A 20,454-nucleotide genomic window follows, 5' to 3' on the forward strand; every position below is an offset into this window, starting at 1 on the left:
AGGCTGGGAGAGCAGGGGGCTGCGAGATGGGACCGAGGGGCACCAGCCGAGCTGGGGGGGGGTAGCAGGGGCTGCAAATCGGGACTGCGGGGCAGCAGCAGAGCTGGGGAGCCCAAGGCTGGGAGAGCAGGGGGCTGCGAGATGGGACCGAGGGGCACCAGCCGAGCTGGGGGAGGGTAGCAGGGGCTGCAAATCGGGACTGCGGGGCAGCAGCAGAGCTGGGTAGCCCAAGGCTGGGAGAGCAGGGGGCTGCGAGATGGGACCGAGGGGCACCAGCCGAGCTGGGGGGGGTAGCAGGGGCTGCAAATCGGGACTGCGGGGCAGCAGCAGAGCTGGGGAGCCCAGGGCTGGGAGAGCAGGGGGCTGCGAGATGGGACCGAGGGGCACCAGCCGAGCTGGGGGAGGGTAGCAGGGGCTGCAAATCGGGACTGCGGGGCAGCAGCAGAGCTGGGGAGCCCAGGGCTGGGAGAGCAGGGGGCTGCGAGATGGGACCGAGGGGCACCAGCCGAGCTGGGGGGGGGTAGCAGGGGCTGCAAATCGGGACTGCGGGGCAGCAGCAGAGCTGGGGAGCCCAGGGCTGGGAGAGCAGGGGGCTGCGAGATGGGACCGAGGGGCACCAGCCGAGCTGGGGGGGGGTAGCAGGGGCTGCAAATCGGGACTGCGGGGCAGCAGCAGAGCTGGGGAGCCCAGGGCTGGGAGAGCAGGGGCTGCGAGATGGGACCGAGGGGCACCAGCCGAGCTGGGGGGGGTAGCAGGGGCTGCAAATCGGGACTGCGGGGCAGCAGCAGAGCTGGGGAGCCCAGGGCTGGGAGAGCAGGGGGCTGCGAGATGGGACCGAGGGGCACCAGCCGAGCTGGGGGAGGGTAGCAGGGGCTGCAAATCGGGACTGCGGGGCAGCAGCAGAGCTGGGGAGCCCAGGGCTGGGAGAGCAGGGGCTGCGGGCCGGAATCGGGGCACTGGTAGGTCCCTCCATTGACGGGCGTCCCTGCCTCCCTCCGCCCCCGGGAGGCCCAGGGCTCACCTTGTACCACATGATGTCGGGCAGCGGCTTGCCCTCCACCACCACGGCGAAGCGCGGCGTCTCGCCCTCCCCGACCTCCAGGTCCTCCATGATGGACTCGAAGCGCGGCGGCTCTGGGGACCGAGAGACGTTCCACCCCTGAGCGCAGGCAGGAGCAGGTGGCTGCCTCCTCGCCCCGCCCTACAGATGCCCAGGCTCCGCCCCCCGGCTGGGAGGGGTGTGGCCCGCAGGTGCCCAGGCTCCGCCCCCGGCTGGGGTGTGTCACTGGCCCCTGCCCAGGCTCCGCCCCTGGCTGGGAGGGGTGTGGCCCGCAGGTGCCCAGGCTCCGCCCCTGGCTGGGGTGTGTCACTGGCCCCTGCCCAGGCTCCGCCCCTGGCTGGGAGGGGTGTGGCCCGCAGGTGCCCAGGCTCCGCCCCCAGCTGGGGTGTGTCACTGGCCCCTGCCCAGGCTCCGCCCCTGGCTGGGAGGGGTGTGGCCTGCAGTGCCCAGGCTCCGCCCCCGGCTGGGGTGTGTCACTGGCCCCTGCCCAGGCTCCGCCCCTGGCTGGGAGGGGTGTGGCCTGCAGTGCCCAGGCTCCGCCCCCGGCTGGGGTGTGTCACTGGCCCCTGCCCAGGCTCCGCCCCCGGCCGGGAGAAGGACCCCCACGTACCTGCCAGCTGCAGGCTGATGGAGCAGCTGTCCCTGCCATGCCTGTTGCTCACCTCGCAGGTGAGCTCCCCAGCGTCCCCGCGGTGCACCTGGCAGAGCCGCAGGCAGTGCTGGTCGTCGTCAGCCATGCTCATCTCCCACTCGCCAGCCCGCTCCTCCAGCACCAACCCGCCCCTGCCGGGGCAAGGACACCCCGTCATGGGAGTGCCGCACAGCCCGCGCCCCGCCCCCCACAGCGCCCCCTGCTGGGAGAGGCCGGCTGGAGCCACCAGCTCCCCTCACAGCCACTGCCCTGCCCCCCACGACGCCCCCTGCTGGGAGAGGCCGGCTGGAGCCACCAGCTCCCCCCACAGCCCGCGCCCCGCCCCCCACAGCGCCCCCTGCTGGGAGAGGCCGGCTGGAGCCACCAGCTCCCCTCACAGCCACTGCCCTGCCCCCCACGACGCCCCCTGCTGGGAGAGGCCGGCTGGAGCCACCAGCTCCCCTCACAGCCACTGCCCTGCCCCCCACAGCGCCCCCTGCTGGGAGAGGCCGGCTGGAGTCACCAGGAGCTCCCCCCACAGCCACTGCCCTGCCCCCCACAGCGCCCCCTGCTGGGAGAGGTCGGCTGGAGCCACCAGGAGCTCCCCCCACAGCGACTGCCCTGCCCCCCACAGCGCCCCCTGCTGGGAGAGGCCGGCTGGAGCCACCAGCTCCCCTCACAGCCACTGCCCTGCCCCCCACGGCGCCCCCTGCTGGGAGAGGCCGGCTGGAGTCACCAGGAGCTCCCCTCACAGCCACTGCCCTGCCCCCCACAGCGCCCCCTGCTGGGAGAGGCTGGCTGGAGCCGCCAGCTCCCCTCACAGCCACTGCCCTGCCCCCCACAGCGCCCCCTGCTGGGAGAGGCCGGCTGGAGCCGCCAGCTCCCCTCACAGCCACTGCCCTGCCCCCCACAGCGCCCCCTGCTGGGAGAGGCCGGCTGGAGCCGCCAGCTCCCCTCACAGCCACTGCCCTGCCCCCCACGGCGCCCCCTGCTGGGAGAGGCCGGCTGGAGTCACCAGGAGCTCCCCCCACAGCCACTGCCCTGCCCCCCACAGCGCCCCCTGCTGGGAGAGGTCGGCTGGAGCCACCAGGAGCTCCCCCCACAGCGACTGCCCTGCCCCCCACAGCGCCCCCTGCTGGGAGAGGCCGGCTGGAGCCACCAGCTCCCCTCACAGCCACTGCCCTGCCCCCCACGGCGCCCCCTGCTGGGAGAGGCCGGCTGGAGTCACCAGGAGCTCCCCCCACAGCCAGCGCCCTGCCCCCCACAGCGCCCCCTGCTGGGAGAGGCCGGCTGGAGCCACCAGCTCCCCCCACAGCCACTGCCCTGCCCCCCACAGCGCCCCCTGCTGGGAGAGGCCGGCTGGAGCCACCAGCTCCCCTCACAGCCACTGCCCTGCCCCCCACGACGCCCCCTGCTGGGAGAGGCCGGCTGGAGTCGCCAGCTCCCCCCACAGCCACTGCCCTGCTCCCCACAGCGCCCCCTGCTGGGAGAGGCCGGCTGGAGTCGCCAGGAGCTCCCCCCACAGCCAGCGCCCTGCCCCCCACAGCGCCCCCTGCTGGGAGAGGCCGGCTGGAGCCACCAACTCCCCCCACAGCCAGCACCCCGCCCCCCACAGCGCCCCCTGCTGGGAGAGGCCGGGCTGGAGTTGCCGGGAGCTCCCCCCACAGCCAGCGCCCCGCCCCCCACAGCGCCCCCTGCTGGGAGAGGCTGGCTGGAGTCACCAGCTCCCCTCACAGCCACTGCCCTGCCCCCCCACGGCACCCCCTGCTGGGAGAGGCCGGCTGGAGTCGCCAGGAGCTCCCCCCACAGCCAGCGCCCCGCCCCCCACAGCGCCCCCTGCTGGGAGAGGCCGGCTGGAGTCGCCAGGAGCTCCCCCCAGCTGTGTATACCACTCAGCAATGGTTCAGGGGGTGCCGGGGGAATTGGAGATGCTCCAAGAGGCTCCCCCGCAGGGCAGGGCCACAGGGAGCCCCGCAGGGTGCTGGCTGACAGAGGTCCCAGTCCCCCCCATGGACGTCCTGGCTCCCAAACCCTGGGGCTGGCGAAGCTGCATCCCACCTCTTCCAGGTGACCGTGGCCTCCACGTGGTTCAGGGTAATGGTGACGGAGGCTGGCTGGTCCTCCACTGCGTACACCACGTCTGGCTTGTCCAGGATGATGGGGGCCTCCTCCAGGTATGGTCCTGCCAACACAGCCCCCAGTGACCCCGGCAACCTGAGCCCCCTTCTCTGCCCCTCTGCCCAGAAAGAAACCGACCCGGCAGGGGCCTGCTCCCCACCACAGCCCTAGCTAGGGGGCTTCCTCACCCCTGGGGACATGTCCCTCCGCCTGGTTCCCCGGCAGCCCTGCCCGCTGGAGATGGGACCGGCCATTGTGCCAGGTGCCCCCCTGTGGCCCCTGTACCTCGAAGCAGCACCCCGGAACCTCCATATTCACCACTGTCGTGTAATGGTGATCAGTTCTGCACAGCTGGCCATGTCAGATACCATAGGAAAGGCCATGAGCTCCTGTAACCCATCATCCTGTCCAAATACGTGTACCTAGGGTTGCCAACTTTCTATTTGCAGAAAACCAAGCACTCTTGCCCCGCCCCCTGCCCCGCCCCTTTCCCGAGGCCACCGCCCCCCACTCACGCCATCCCCCTCCCTCCGTCACTCGCTCTCCCCCACCCTCACTCACTCATTTTCACTGGACTGGGGCAGGGGCTTGGGGGGCGGTGAAGGCTCCGGCTGTAGGTACGGGCTCTGAGATGGGGCTGAAAAGGAGGGGTTTGGGGTGCAGGAGAGGGCTCCAGGATGGGGCAGGGGATTGGGGTGTGGGAGGGGCCACAGGCTCTGGGCTGGGGCTGCGGGGGTGGGGCCAGAAATGAGGGGTTCAGGGTGCGGGGGGGGAATCCGGGATGGGGCAGGGGGTTGGAGGGTGGGGTGGTGAGGGCTCTGGCTGGGGGCTTTGGGGTGGGGCCGGAGATGAGAGGTTTGGGGTGCAGGAGAGGGCTCTAGGCTGAGGCAGGGGGTTGGGAAGGGGGTGAGGACTCCGGCTGGGGGGCGGGCTCTGGGATGGGGCTTGGGTTTGGGGTGTAGGATGGGGCTCCAGGCTGGGGCAGGGGGTTGGGGCATGGGAGGGGTTCGGGGTCGCTGCGCCTGCAGGACCGCCCCCTCAGCTCCCATTGGCCATGGTTCCTGACCAATGGGAGCAGCTGAGCTGGCACTGGGGCAATGCACGGAGCCCCTTGGCCACCCCTCCGCCTAGGAGCCAGAGGGAGATGCTGGCAGCTTCCCAGTAGTTGCACGGAGCCAGGCTGGGAGCCTGCCTGCCTGGTTGGGAGCGGGCTTTTAACGGCTCAGTCAGCACCGCTGACCGGAGCTGCCAGGACCAGGTGTTCCGGTCGGAAACAGGACCCCTAGACCCCCGTGCCTAGTGTTTGTGTGTGGGAAGCTCTGGGATTTTGCTGGAATAGACGGTAAGTTTGAGAGTCTCGGCAGGGGAGCTGGAATCAGGGATTCACACTCCATGACAGTTGCGCAAGCATGCTCAACCCTGCGACTCGGCAAAGCTCATCGGGACACGCCTGGGCTGTGACCTCCAGGCCCTGAGGGTGTAAAATAAGGGGCAGTGGCAATCCAGGAAGTTTTTGGAGAGCGTTGGGGACAACTTCAAGGTGTAAGTGCCGGAGGAACCAACTTGACCCGCTGGTCACAAACAGGGAAGACTTGGTAGGGGACGTAGAAGTGGGTGGCAACCTGGGCAGCAGTGACCATGAGATGGTCGAGTTCAGGATCCTGACACAAGGAAGGAAGGAGAGCAGCAGAATACGGACCCTGGACTTCAGAAAAGCAGACTGTGACTCCCTCAGGGAAATGATGGGCAGGATCCCCTGGGAGGCTAATATGAGGGGGAAAGGAGTCCAGGAGAGCTGGCTGTATTTTAAAGAAGCCTTATTGAGGGCGCAGGAACAAACCATCCCGATGTGCAGAAAGAATAGCTAATATGGCAGGCGACCAGCTTGGCTTAACAGTGAAATCTTTGGTGAGTTTAAACTCAAAAAGGAAGCTTGCAAGAAGTGGAAACTTGGACAGATGACTAGGGAACTGTATACAAATATTGCTCAAGATTGCAGGAGTGAAATCAGGAAGGCCAAAGCACAATTGAAGTTGCAGCTAGCAAGGGATGTTAAGAGTAACAAGAAGGGTTTCTACAGGTATGTTAGCAACAAGAAGAAGGTCAGGGACAGTGTGGGCCCCTTGCTGGATGGGGGAGGCAACCTAGTGACAGAGGATTTGGAAAAAGCTGAGATACTCAATGCTTTTTTTGCCTCAGTCTTCACAGACAAGGTCAGCTCCCAGACTGCTGCACTGGGCAGCACAGCATGGAGAGGAGGTGAGCAGCCCTCTGTGGAGAAAGAACAGGTCCAGGACTATTTAGAAAAGCTGGACGTGCACAAGTCCATGGGGCCAGATGCTCTGCATCCGAGGGTGCTGAGGGACATGGCTGATGTAATTGAAGAGCCATTGGCCATTATCTTTGAAAACTCATGGCGATCGGGGAAGTCCCGGACGACTGGAAAAAGGCTAATGTAGTGCCCATCTTTAAAAAAGGGAAGGAGGAGGATCCTGGGAACTACAGGCCAGTCAGCCTCTCCTCAGTCCCTGGAAGAATCATGGAGCAGGTCCTCAAGGAATCAATTCTGAAACACTTAGAGGAGAGGGAAATGAACAGGAAAAGGCAGCATGGATTCATCAAGGGCAAGTCATGCCTGACTAATCTAATTGCCTTCTATGACGCGATAACTGGCTCTGTGGATGAGGGGAAAGCAGTGGACGTGTTGTTCCTTGACTTTAGAAAGTTTCTGATACGGTCTCCCACAGTATTCTTGCCAGCAAATTAAAAAAGTATGGATTGAATGAATGGACTATAAGGTGGATAGGAAGCTGGCTAGATTGTCGGGTTCAACGGGTAGTGATCAACGGCTCGATATCTAGTTGGCAGCCAGTATCAAGCAGGGTCGGTCCTGGGGCCAGTTTTGATCAACATCTTCATTAATGATCTGGAGGATGGTGTGGATTGCACCCTCAGCAAGTTTGCAGATGACACTAAGCTGGGGGGAGAGGTAGATAGACTGGAGGGTAGGGATAGGATATAGAGTGACCTACACAAATTGGAGGATTGGGCTGTGACGTTACTGACATAATCTGGGACCATATAGATCATTGTTGCAACCAAGGTCCTGTAGTGGCACCAAATCTTATATAAAGGGGGTCAAATGAGCTGTCTCAGACGAGGTGATGGTTTGCTGGTTAGGATTATGCCGTCTATGTGCGAGTATCACTTTTGTAGTTGAAGTTATGAATATTGGCTCTGTACTGTCTGTATTTCAAACTTGTGCTCTGCTTCTGGGGGACACCCCAGACAAGTTGGGGTCAGCTCTGCCTAGCCTGCTGGATGGCCCATTAGGGACCATCAGCGACACAACTGACCCATTGAGAGAAGGCAGACACGCCTGGGGACTCAGCCAGGTGTGCAGGGACCTGCCTAGGGACAGACTCTGAGGTGTTTCCAGGCCGTGGGATGGGCAGCTTGTCCTTGGGACAAAGAAAGAAAGACCACATGGCAAGAGACTATACAAAGCTGCTGCAGCTCCTCCATCTTGTCTTCAGTCCTGCTTTTTACGTCTGGAGGAACTTTGTTACAAACAGAAGCTCTGAACCAAGGTCTGAAGGACCCATCCCAGCTGGGGATGTTCTCCAGAGACTTGATTTGAACCTGCCGTTTATTCCATCCCTGCTACAAGCCTGAACCAAGAACTTTGTCAATTACTGTATGTCATTGATTCCATTGAACCAATTCTAGCTCTCGTCTGTATCTTTTTCCTTTTATGAATAGAATCATAGAATATCAGGGTTGGAAGGGACCTCAGGAGGTCATCTAGTCCAACCCCCTGCTCAAAAGCAGGACCAATCCCCAATTAAATCATCCCAGCCAGGGCTTTGTCAAGCCTGACCTTAAAAACTTCTAAGGAAGGAGATTCTACCACCTCCCTAGGCAACGCATTCCAGTGTTTCACCACCCTCCTAGTGAAAAAGTTTTTCCTAATATCCAACCTAAACCTCCCCCACTGCAACTTGAGACCATTACTCCTCGTTCTGTCCTCTTCTACTACTGAGAATAGTCTAGAACCATCCTGTCTGGAACCACCTCTCAGGTAGTTGAAAGCAGCTATCAAATCCCCCCTCATTCTTCTCTTCTGCAGGCTAAACAATCCCAGTTCCCTCAGCCTCTCCTCATAAGTCATGTGTTCCAGACCCCTAATCATTTTTGTTGCCCTTCGCTGGACTCTCTCCAATTTATCCACATCCTTCTTGAAGTGTGGGGCCCAAAACTGGACACAGTACTCCAGATGAGGCCTCACCAATGTCGAATAGAGGGGGACGATCACGTCCCTCTATCTGCTCGCTATGCCCCTACTTATACATCCCAAAATGCCATTGGCCTTCTTGGCAACAAGGGCACACTGCTGACTCATATCCAGCTTCTCATCCACTGTAACCCCTAGGTCCTTTTCTGCAGAACTGCTGCCGAGCCATTCGGTCCCTAGTCTGTAGCTGTGCATTGGATTCTTCCGTCCTAAGTGCAGGACCCTGCACTTATCCTTATTGAACCTCATCAGATTTCTTTTGGCCCAATCCTCCAATTTGTCTAGGTCCCTCTGTATCCTATCCCTGCCCTCCAGCGTATCTACCTCTCCTCCCAGTTTAGTGTCATCTGCTACTTGCTGAGGGTGCAATCCACACCATCCTCCAGATCATTTATGAAGATATTGAACAAAACCGGCCCCAGGACCGACCCCTGGGGCACTCCACTTGACACCAGCTGCCAACTAGACATGGAGCCATTGATCACTACCCGTTGAGCCCGACAATCTAGCCAGCTTTCTACCCACCTTGTAGTGCATTCATCCAGCCCATACTTCTTTAACTTGCTGACAAGAATACTATGGGAGACCGTGTCAAAAGCTTTGCTAAAGTCAAGAAACAATACATCCACTGCTTTCCCTTCATCCACAGAACCAGTAATCTCATGGCTGGGATGATTTAACTGGGAATTGGTCCTGCTTCGAGCAGGGGGTTGGACTAGATGACCTTCTGGGGTCCCTTCCAACCCTGATATTCTATGATTCTATGATTCATCATAGAAGGCGATTAGATTCGTCAGGCATGACCTTCCCTTGGTGAATCCATGCTGACTGTTCCTGATCACTTTCCTCTCATGTAAGTGCTTCAGGATTGATTCCTTGAGGACCTGCTCCATGATTTTTCCAGGGACTGAAGTGAGGCTGACTGGCCTGTAGTTCCCAGGATCCTCCTTCTTCCCTTTTTTAAAGATTGGCACTACATTAGCCAATAAACCTTTAGATTTTAGATTCTAAAGGATTGGCAACAGCATGGTTTGTGGGTAAGATCTGATTTGTATATTGACCTGGGTCTGGGGCTTGGTTCTTTTGGATCGAGAGAAGCTTTGTTCTTTTACTGGGGTATTGGTTTTCATAACCATCTGTCCGCATAACGAGTGGCCCTGGTGGGGATACTGGGAAACTGGAGTATCTAAGGGAATTGCTTGTGTGACTTGTGGTTAGCCAGTGGGGTAAAACCAAAGTCTTCTCTGTCTGGCTAGTTTGGTTTGCCTTAGAGGTGGGAAAACCCCAGCCTTGGGCTGTGACTGCCCTGTTTTAAGCAATTGGTCCTGAACTGGCACTCTCAGTTGGGTCCTGCCAGAACCAGCATCATTACATGGGTCAAAAGAAATCTGATGAGGTTCCACAAGGACAAGTGCAGAGTCCTGCACTTAGGATGGAAGAATCCCAGGCACCGCGACAGGCTGGGGACCGAGGAGCTAAGCGGCAGTTCTGCAGAAAAGGACCTAGGGGTGACAGTGGATGAGAAGCTGGCTATGAGTCAACAGTGTGCCCTTGTTGCCAAGAAGGCTAACGGCATTTTGGGCTGTATAAGTAGGAGCGTTGCCAACAGATCAAGGAAAGCGATCATTCCCCTCTATTCGGCACTGGTGAGGCCTCATCTGGAGTACTGCGTCCAGTTTTAGGGCCCCCACTACAGAAAGGATGTGGACAAACTGGAGAGAGTCCAGCGGAGGGCAACGAAAATGATTAGGGGACTGGAACACATGACTTATGAGGAGAGGCTGAGGGAACTGGGATTGTTTAGTCTACAGAAGAGAAGAATGAGGGGGAATTTGATAGCTGCTTTCAACTACCTGAAAGGTGGATCCAAAGAGGATGGAGCTAGACTGTTCTCAGTGGTGGAAGAGGACAGGACAAGGAGTAATGGTCTCAAGTTGCTGTGGGGGAGGTTTAGGTTGGATTTTAGGAAAATACTTTTTCACTAGGAGGGTGGTGAAGCACTGGAATGCGTTACCTAGGGAGGTGGTGGGATCTCCATCCTTTGAGCTTTTTAAAGGCCCGGTTGGACAAAGCCCTGGCTGGGATGATTTAGTTGGGGTTGGTCCTGCTTTGAGCAGGGGGTTGAACTAGATGAACTTCTGAGGTCTCTTCCAACCCTGATATTGTGTGATTCTATGATTTTGCCTTTCTCCGCCCCCACCTACGCTAGAAGCAACAAGAATGCTGGAAAGACAAAGACTGAGGAGACTGGTCCCAGGCTGAAGAGAGAAGCCTCTGTATTAAGAGCTGAAACATCCAGTGGGGGGAGAAAACTGCTTGATCCAAATACTACTTAGTGTAATGAGGTTTAAGATTTAGACTGGGCGCTTATCTTTTATTTTCTTTGGTAACTATCGCTGACTTTTTATGCCTCCCATTTCTAAACACTTACAATCTACTTTCCTGTAGTTAATAAACCTGGTTTATACTTTACCTAAAACAGTGCTTGCAAAATCTCAGCTCAGGTTACCAAGGCTACTGTGTGTGCTTTGCACACTGAGGGAGGGGCCGACTGGGTAACGAACTTACACTGGTCAGGCTTCTGCCCGGGGCAGGACGGTGCAGCTCTGGGGTGCAAGGCTGGGGATTTGGGGGAATGGGCTGGTGCCTTTCCCTATGTGTTTCATGACAGGCTCTGGGAGCATTCATGCAATATAGCTGGGTGTGGGGTCTCCGCATGTGATTGTGCTGAGCGATAACAGCACCTGGAGGGGCTCCTGGGCTAAGCGGGGCCCTCTGGGGGTTGATCCCTCCTGTTGGCTCTGCTGAAGGCCAGGCCAGGCCAAGCCCAGGGCAGCTGGGCTGGCAGCAGCTCCCAGGTGGTGGCCCGGAGTTCCCCCCGCCCCTCTTACCCCGATCCATGAGCTGCACTGGCTGGCTGGGAGGCGAGGGCTTGCTGCTGCTCCTGGCGGTGGCCGTGAGGACTCGGAAGAGGTATCGCAGCCCCTTGGCCAGGCTGTGCAATGTGCAGCGGGTGTCTCGCAGGCTGGTGGCCACGATGGTCCACTGGCTGGTGCCCAGCACCTGCTGCTGGACTGTGTAGGTCACCGAGGCGGGATCTGCGCAGAGGAGAGGCCATTGCCATGCTATGTTCTCAGGGCTCCCACCCAGCACCATCTCCACCCCGCCCCACGGCTATGGGCCCAGCCCAGCCAGGCCACCAGGGCTGGGGGGCTCCCCATGCGGCTGAGCTCTAAGCTCCACCCGGCCACTGGCCCTCCCAGGCACTGGGGGGCAGCCCGCCCCAGGCTGGCCAAGCCCTTCCCCTGCCACTGCCCCCTTCCCAGTGCCCCACAGCCCTGCCCTTCTCCCCCTCCCACTGCCCCCCTGGCCTGGCCCATCCCCCACCACCGCCCCCCTTCCCAGTGCCCCACGGTCCTGTCCTGCCCTTCTCCCCCTCCCACTGTACCCCTGGGCTGGCCCAACCCCTGCTACTGCCCCTCTTCCCAGTGCCAAGCGGCCCTACCCAGCCCCATCCCGCTCCCACTGCACCCCCGGCCTGGCCCAGCCCCACTCTCCCTTCCTACTGCAGCCCTGGCCCTGCCTCAGCTTCCTCCATCTCTTCCACATCAACCCCCCCACGGCCCAACCCTGCCCCGCCTGGCCACCCTGCCCCCAGCCCTGCTCAGCCCCACTTCCCTTCCAGCCCTGCTGCCCCCAACAGCCTCAGCCTGGCCCATCCCCTCTCCCCCACAGCCCAGGCTCTGCCCAGCCCACGCCTGGCATCTGTTCCCTCCCCCACACACAGCCCCTGGAGATGATCCCCTCCCCCATTCTGCCCCTACATCCCCAACACCCCCACCCCACCCCCAGCTGGGCCCCGGGGGCACTGTGAGTGGAGGAGGGGTGGACTTTCGGTGGCCAGGAAGAGTCACGACTGGCCGCGGCTGGCACATGTTGGCAGGGGCTGCCCAGGGGCCGCTGGTGTCAATGACCCTCAGCCACTGCATCTTCGGGGCGTCCCTGGAGCTGCGGCCTGGCCTGGGGGCTGCCAGGCAGAGCAGCCACTCAGCGGGCAGCGTGCCCATCACCCTCCCCCGGACACCCCAGTTCCGCTCCCCCCACGTTGCCCCCCCAATGACGCTCCTGCCCCCCAGCCGTGCCCCAAGCCCAATGAGACGTGCTGGTGGAAGCCAGGGCTGCCGTGGGGTCTCAGTGCCAGCGGCGGGGGGGTCTCCAGCCCATCCACCCAACCCCCAGCCCAGCTCACCTATGGCCGAGTCGAGCCACTTGGGTTTGTTCCAGGCCAGCGTGACGGCCCTGCCGGTCACGGCCAGCACGGTGGGCGGCCCGTCAGGGGGAGTCGGGACCACGTCTGAAAGAAAGAGGCAGGCATGGCACGGGTGGGCGTGGGATGCCACGTGGGCTCAGCAGGCCCCGGACCCACAAGCATGGCGGGTGGGGAGCAGCTGAGAGAGGGGTCATGCCATGCGGAGGGACACACGGGATGGGACGGGATGGGACGGCCACCCCTCCCCACCCACTCGCATTGCTCCGCTCCCCGCGCCCGTCCTTCCCGCTGCGTGGCTGCTTTGCCTGGCAGCCACGGGCCGCAGCAGCTCCAGTGACTCCCCCAGGGACTCCGTGTAGGGGCAAGACGCTCGGCAGTGCCCCGAAGACACAGACCCGGCTGCCCCCCGCGGAGCCGCCCATAAACCGTGGACACGTCGGCACACGCCGGCCGCTCGTCCCCGTGGTCCATCAGAGGCGCATGGGAGCAGGCGAGGACGCGACAGAGCCCTGGGGCCAGGTGGTTGGTCAGGGCTGCGGTGGGGCCGCAAGCTCCTGGGGCAGCCGGCCTTCGGCACAGCACTCCGTAGGCAGACGAGCGCGGCCACCCACGCGTGGGTCCAGCCCTGTGCGGCTGAGCTCCCGCCTTCTCCCCCGGCCGCAGTAGACACGCCCTGTGAGCCTGGCCAGGGCCGTGGGGCAGCTCCCCCAGGCCGGCGGGGCCCTCACCTGTCACGTAGAGGTGAGCGTAGCACGTGGCCTTCCCCACTCGGTTGGCAATGACGCTTTTATAGACGCCGGCGTGGGCGTGGCTGACGGCCGGGAACAGCAGGCGGTGGGTGTCCTTGTCTGCGGGGAGACGGGGGGGCACACGGGGGGCGGGGGGATGAAAACCACAGGAGGACAGTGATGCTGTTGGGCTATGCTCCCGAGCAGCCCATCAGAGCAGAGCACCAGGTGGGCATGCTGGGAACCAGGGCACAGTGCCAGGGCCGCCCAGAGGATTCGGGGGGCCTGGGGCAAAGCAATTTTGGGGGCCCCTTCCAGTGGCGTAGCCAGGTGGAGCGGACATAAAAGAAGGTACCCGGCGGCTTGTACTCACCCGGCGGCACTGAAGGACCCGCCCCCGAGGCGCCGCCCACGACCCGGAGCGGGCGAAGGACCCGCCCCCGAGGCGCCGCCCACGACCCGGAGCGGGCAAAGGACCCGCCCCCGAGGCGCCGCCCACGACCCGGAGCGGGCAAAGGACCCGCCCCCGAGGCGCCGCCCACGACCCGGAGCGGGCAAAGGACCCGCCCCCGAGGCGCCGCCCACGACCCGGAGCGGGCAAAGGACCCGCCCCCGAGGCGCCGCCCACGACCCGGAGCGGGCAAAGGACCCGCCCCCGAGGCGCCGCCCACGACCCGGAGCGGGCGAAGGACCCGCCCCCGAGGTGCCGCCCACGACCTGGAGCGGGCGAAGGACCCGCCCCCGAGGCGCCGCCCACGACCCGGAGCGGGCGAAGGACCCACCCCCGAGGCGCCGCCCACGACCCGGAGCGGGCGAAGGACCCGCCCCCGAGGCGCCGCCCACGACCCGGAGCGGGCGAAGGACCCGCCCCCGAGGCGCTGCCCACGACCCGGAGCGGGCGAAGGACCCGCCCCCGAGGTGCCGCCCACGACCCGGAGCGCCGCCGGGTGAGTCGACATTGACAAGGCGCCACTTGTGCTCAGCAGGAGAGTGGCCGCTGCCCCGCGCCCCCCAGTAACGCTGCCGGCCCCTTCCCTGTCCCCGACCTTCTCGTGGGGGCCCCTGCGGGGCCCAGGGCAAATTGCCCCACTTGCCCCCCGCCCCCGGGCAGCTCTGCACAGAGCACAGGAGCTGATGGGAGTGTGGGGGTCGCTGGGTGTGGGGTGCTCCCGGCTATGCCAGTCCCAGCCTCTCCAGCAGGAGGCGCCGTGGGGAGTGGGGCAGGGGTTGCTGGGTGTGGGGAGCTCCCGGTGACTGGCCCGGTCTCTCCCAGCAGGGGGCGCTGTGATTCCATTTACTTTGACCCCAGTTCTGCTGGCGGGTCCCCTTGGAGCAGCTGGCCGAGGGGCACCCCCTGGGGAGCAGGCTGGGGAAGCACCGAGGGCTCTGACTGCAGAAGCGGTTGCTGTGGGTTAGGGTGGGTGCTCAGCCCCTCGGGAGCCCGGCCTTGGCCATGGCTCAGCCCGGGCACGGTGTGCAGCGCGCCCCCCCCGCCCCCAAAGAGCGGGCCCAGCGCGGCGCGGCCGGAGCCCTACACTGGGTCATCCTGCGGTCCTCGGAGCTGCAGATCTTGGTGCCGTTGTGGAACCAGGTGATGGTGGGGTAGGGCAGGCCGGCCACCTGGCATTCCAGCACGGCCTCCTTGGACTCCACCACGTCCAGGTCGTGCAGCGGGTGGAGGAAGTCGGGCATGGTGAAGCGCTCCACCTCGTTCTCCGGCAGCTCTGGCTCCTCCGGGATGGACGGCATCTTCTCCAGCTTGGAGCTGCAACAGCCAAGACACGCCCACTGCACCAGCTGGCCCAGGCCCTGCATGGAGCACCTGGAAGCCAGTGGCCGTGGGGCAAGTACAGCCCCTCCCACTCTGCTGCCCCCCCTCCTCCCAGAGCTGCCCTGTGTCCCACCCCAGCCTCACCGGAGCTGCCTTCAGAGCTTGGGGGCAGCGTGTGCAGCTCAAAGGGGACCAGTGTGGGGGCTGATGCCCACATGCCAACCGAAACCCACCGATCTGCCCCACGGAGCCAGGGCTCAGAGCACCCCGCCCAACCCCCCCGGGGCGCTGAGCTCGGAGCCGTTGGGACACGGGGCCTGCTCCCAGGCTGTGCACAGACTCCCCCGGGCCACGATGGGGGCAGCTCCGCTCCGTCCCCAAGGGGCACCCGCTGGAAGGGGCATGCCAGCTGCGTGAGGTCTGGTTTCTCACGCCGCCCTGGAGGGACAGGCCTGGTGCTGCCCCCACCCCTGGGCTCCGGCCGGCCCAGCTGCCCCACCCGTGACTCATTCCGAACCCGAGGGCTGCCCTGCCCCATGCGCTACTCCCTCCTGGGCAGAGTGCCTGGCACCAGGCCTGGTGTCCTCTCTGCACCAGTGCAAGGGACGAGGCAGGGCCAGAGCGAATAGACCCACCCTGGGGCTGGGCTAGGGTCCCCACCTCCATGGTACGGCTGGGGAGGGGACAGGACCCGCCACAAACCCCCAGCAGCAGAGCTGGGTAAGCACCCAGGAGTGCTGACCCCCCAGTCCACACTGCTCCTGGGGTGCCCACTCCGGGTCCAGCAGCTCCTCCAGCTCTGGGAACCCCAGGCACCCAGCGAGGGACAGAGTTGACCCCGGGGCAGGAGCGGGGACCGGGCCCAGCCCTGGACCAACAGCCCCTTGGACTCCCAGCCCCAGAGGGAGCCCGGTGGGAGCTCTGCCAGGGTGCAGGAGACTCCTGGGCTGTGGCCGGGAGCAGATAAGAGCCACGACGCAGCCAGCGTTCCTGGGCTGCCCTGACTTGGCGCGACCTTGAAGCCAGAGTCCTCTGCGGAGTGACAGCGAGCGGCAGCTGGGCCAGCGGCCCCGGGGCTCAGGCAGGAAACGCGGCCGGGGCACCCAGCGCTGGAGACGGCTCCCGGGGGCCCTGCACACGGGGCAGCGCCTGGCCACGGGCGACGCTGCCGGCCCTGGCTGCCGGCCGCGCTGCTTGGACACGGCCCCACCGTGTGGGGAGGGCAACGGGATGCTCCCTGCCCTATGCTGCTCCGCCACTAGGCAGCGCTATGCCTCCACTAGCAGGCCGAGATGAACCTCAGCCAGGGGGGCAGAGCGTCTGGGTTTCGTAGGGGAACCAGCTGGTGCAAGCTCTGCAGCAAAGCCCTGCCGGGGACCAGGATCCCACGGGACCCACTGCCACAGTAGCGGGAGCGGGTGGCAGTGGGTTTAAGAACAGTCCCGCACAGGGCTCCGAAGCCAGGCCAGATCCGGTCCAGGAGCACGGCACGGTGCAGAGTGGGCCCGAGAAAACCAACAGACTCACAGATGGACCAAAGCAACAAGGGTTGCAGGATCTCATCACCAGCCACTCTTCAGTGCCCCCGAGAACTTCTGCTCTGACACCTTCCCGGTGGGCAGCCCCCCTCCTGGCTCAGGGTACAGCTGTGAAGCTGTACTTTGAATGGCTACCAAGCTCCACAAAGAAACTGGAGATATGCAGGTGTCTTCTTCACTTATGCTGGGGGGACGGTAAAGAGGGAAAGAACAGCGCCGTTTGCGTCCTCACTTCATTCCTCAGGCGTCAGGGCGTTTACACCAGCAGCGCGTCCATCGCCGACGAGAGCAGCGCTCTAGGGCAGCTACCCCACAGCGACGATGGGTCTTGTGGGAAGGGGGGCTGATCGCGGGGCACCCTGGTCTCTGCGCAGCCTCCTCTCCCCAAACACTGATCAGCGACAGGAGCTCAGCATTGCTCCAGGCAGGGGATCGAGCCATTGTCACCCGGCCAGAGGACACATGAGCTCTTGCCAAGCCAACAGGAAGGGGCGTTTCAAAGTTCCCGGGGCTTTACAGGGGAGGGGTGGATGCCTGTTTACCTGGCGTCAGAGCAGCGGAGCTGCTGGCAGGGGGTCACCTAGGCACCGTGGGAGATCCTCAGGAGGCTAAAAGCTCTGTAAAGAGGAAGGACGTGTCTTCACTTGCACATCACCGCAAAAGCAGCCCCGGCCAGAGCTGTCCGCCTCTCATGGAGCTGGTTTTCTGTTTGTGGTGAAACTGCCGAGTTTCACGGCAGAAGTCACTGGAAAGTGTAGACACTCCCGTGGCGTCTGCGCAAAAAGGAGACTTCTTCTGCTTTAAACGGCAAGCGTAGACAGGCCCTACGTCGACCGAACTCGCATCGGTGTACAGCCACCGCCGTAACTCCATCGCTCCCACGTGTCTACACCCCCTCCGTGCGTGGCGGGGCGCTCCTCCCCAGCGGCGCTCGCACCGACTGGGCTCTCAGCGGGGGGCGTGTGGGAAGGCCCCCGAAAGCCAGTAAAGGCAGCGTGAGCAGCGCAGCACCGCGAGGCGTCATTCCGCTGGCGGTAGCTGCCTTTGACCGAACCCCGCAGTGCAGGGCAGCCTCCGAACCCTGCCCAGCGCTGAACAGGAGCTCTGGGGAGCTCGAAAGCTGGTCTCTGCCCCCAGTGAACGGTATCACTGCCCCACGCCTCTCCACTCGTGGCGGGCTGGTGACTTTGGAAGTGACCCAGGAGGGACTTGCAATCGCCTGCAGCCCCGCCCCGAACTGACGTCACCGGACCTAGCTCGGACTGGCCCTGGCGGGATCCGAACTGCCCGGGCCAGGTCTGCACAGAGGTTTCAAAGACATAACTTTGCATTCAGAGTTGTGCGTGATCAGAGGACCGCAGACCAGCAGCCGCCATGACGGGCCCGGTGAGAACGGTGGGAGAACTCGACGGAGCACTTGATGATTGTGGACTTTAGAAGGAGATCCAGTACAAACACACAGCGTGAAAACACCCTGCCGGCCTGACCTGATCTGACGCAGCAGGAAGTGGGGAGGGTTGACCTGGGAATGTGGCAGGGGAGTTTCACTGGGGACGGGAGACCTGAGAGCCTGTCACCTGAGCCAGGAGGGGGAGGTAACACCTCTGCCCAGGAAACTGGACCAAGGCTGCAGGAGGGGGCCTGCTGGGGGGGTTGGTTTCAGTTTGGAGCCGGAACGCAGGGAACCCCAGGGCTGGGGTCTAAGCTCCCTGCTCCCCCAGAAGGACGTGACTGAGGGGTCCTGGTTGTACCCACAAGCTCTGTTTTGGACGGTGTCCCCGTTGTCCAACAGACCTTCCGTTTTACTGGTTGGCTGAGAGTCTCAGTGATTCCCAGGAAGAGGGGTGCAGGCCCCAGACTCCCCCACACTCCATGACACCTCCCCACTCCCTACTCTGTCACATCTCTCAAAAAGAAACCCCCGGATCACCCCATCTCCCTTCATCGCTCCAGTCACCAGCCCAGACTCCCCCACACTCTGTGACACCTGGGAAGAGACGACGCCGAGCCGTACAGCATGAAAACACCCTACCAGCCTGACACGGGAAGAGATGACTGTCATGGAGTCCCTGGGCGATGCTCTGGAACTGCTCCCCATGAAGCCAGGCAGGACTCTGGGGCAGTCGCCTTTCTGTGAGCAGCCTGTCTGCAGGACACACAGCTCCCCCGGCTCCACCTTCCTGGGTCTGACCTCGGAGCCTTCAGCCTCCTCTGCCCCTCCGTGCGCTTCCCACAGCGAGTCCGCCCAGGCGGGGTCCTGGGGAAGCCAGAGGGTCCTGCCCCCTAACTCCGCAGTCAGACGGGACTCTCAGCCAGCCAGTAAAACAGAAGGTTTGTTAGACGACAGGAACATGGTCTAACACAGAGCTTGTAGGTGCAGAGAACAGGACCCCTCAGCTGGGTCCATTTTGGGGGGCAGTGAGCCAGACAACCACGTCTGCCCTTCACTCCATGTCTCCAGCCAGCCCCAAACTGAAACTCCCTCCAGCCCCTCCTCCTCTGGGCTTTGTCCCTTTCCCAGGCCAGGAGGTCACCTGATTCCTTTGTTCTCCAACCCTTTAGCTCTCACCTTGCAGGGGGGAAGGGCCCAGGCCATCAGTGGCCAGGAAACAGGGTGTCGGCCATTCTCTGTGTCCAGACTCCTGCACACACCGGCCCTCTAGGGCTCTGCAGTGATCCTACACCCTTACCCCACCCCCTAGATACTTAAGAACTGCCTAGGGGAAACTGAGGCACCCCCACACTATTCAGAGGAAACATTAAGAACAGTCCCACTTCGTCACAACGACACCAAGCCGTACAGCGTGAAAACACCCTACCGGCCTGACCCGGGAAGAGACGAGCTGCAGGTTCATGCAGATTCAGAGTTCAGCACTACTTGGCCAGTGTGGATTATTTTTGGTATTCCAGAACAATAAGCCATGGACAACGGCCCACAATCCACTGCGGCAGAATTGAAGTCACTCTGATCCCATTTCTAACTGCACCCGTTCCCCACCAGCCGACGGAGAGGCTGAGAGCTCCACAGCCAGCAAAGAAAATCCGACAGCAGGAAGATCCATTCCTGGCTCCTCTGAGTTGCAGACCAACACCCAGCCCAGCAAACGATGGGCAGGCAACTCCGAGCTAGTGGCCACCGCTGGAAAAGAACCGATCTGCAAAGTGGCCAGACACGAAGGCAGCAGCCAAATCAAATGAAAGGGCAAAAAGACTCTACGGGGCTTTTACAGCAGACGCCCCTCAGCTAGAGAACCGCCAGGCCTAGACCCTGGGGACCCTGTTGGTGTCAAACTGGATGGAGAACAAGGACGGAGAACTCCAGCTGCCGGAACTCAGCTCCCGGATCATGTGATTGAGACCGACCGTGGAGGAAACCATCGACATCGACAGTTTGTGCCTCAGAAAGAACCATCCCCAGAGCAAACTCTCCAGACGCCCGGTGCAAAGGACGAAGACGACGGCTCACCGCTTCTTAACGGACCACAGCCCGTCCCTGCACCTAAGGGACGGCCCGATGGCCCAGCTGTCCTATGTCCGGGTCGTGCAATTAGAAACCGGTGCGGTTCCGAGACACGGCCCCGGCAGCGCCCGCTGGGAATGGCAGGAACGCAGGCCGTGAAGGGGGCGATGGAACGGGACGCTGAACTGGGTCACGGTGCTCAGCCGCTAGCTGGTGCTGTGTAAAGACCTTATTCAAGCTGACCTGGGCCAGGCCTGGCCGAGCGCTCCGGGATCCGCGCTGGCTACGGCTGGGGGGTAGCAGCGAGCTCCGGAGCCAGGCCAGAGCCGGGACAGGAGCACGACAGGCAGGCCCAGCACTAGCAGGAGCCGGCGCTCACGGCTGCCAGCGTCCGGGCCTGCAGCAGCACGTCCCTGTCCCCTGGCGGGCTAGGGAAGCACCCCCACCCCGAGCCCACCACTTCTAGGGACAGCTGGGTGGGCCCCCAGGCCGGACGCCGGGCGGCGGAGCAGACCATCGGCTGGTACTGACACATGGGCCCTAGGGAGATCCCCATGCCCCCTGCTCGTTCCCCTGGGACCTGT

General features: G+C 62.9%; 1 protein-coding gene across 1 annotated transcript in view; it reads right to left on the reverse strand.

Annotated features, from left to right (window-relative positions):
- Positions 1-20,454, reverse strand: part of SPEG (striated muscle enriched protein kinase) — a gene marked incomplete at its 3' end in the record, with an annotated part of 90,789 nt that overhangs the window by 27,545 nt on the left and 42,790 nt on the right. Inside the window, exons 15-21 of the mRNA XM_078847977.1 lie at positions 14,637-14,866; positions 13,102-13,221; positions 12,353-12,457; positions 10,995-11,201; positions 3,750-3,873; positions 1,671-1,843; positions 1,022-1,134 (exon numbers count right to left, since the gene is read on the reverse strand). Of these exons, the coding sequence (XP_078704103.1) occupies positions 1,022-1,134; positions 1,671-1,843; positions 3,750-3,873; positions 10,995-11,201; positions 12,353-12,457; positions 13,102-13,221; positions 14,637-14,866 (1,072 nt within the window). The remainder of the gene's footprint in view (positions 1-1,021; positions 1,135-1,670; positions 1,844-3,749; positions 3,874-10,994; positions 11,202-12,352; positions 12,458-13,101; positions 13,222-14,636; positions 14,867-20,454) is intronic.

Source organism: Lepidochelys kempii, chromosome 11 (genome assembly GCF_965140285.1).
Source record: "Lepidochelys kempii isolate rLepKem1 chromosome 11, rLepKem1.hap1, whole genome shotgun sequence".
NCBI lineage: Eukaryota > Metazoa > Chordata > Testudines > Cheloniidae > Lepidochelys > Lepidochelys kempii.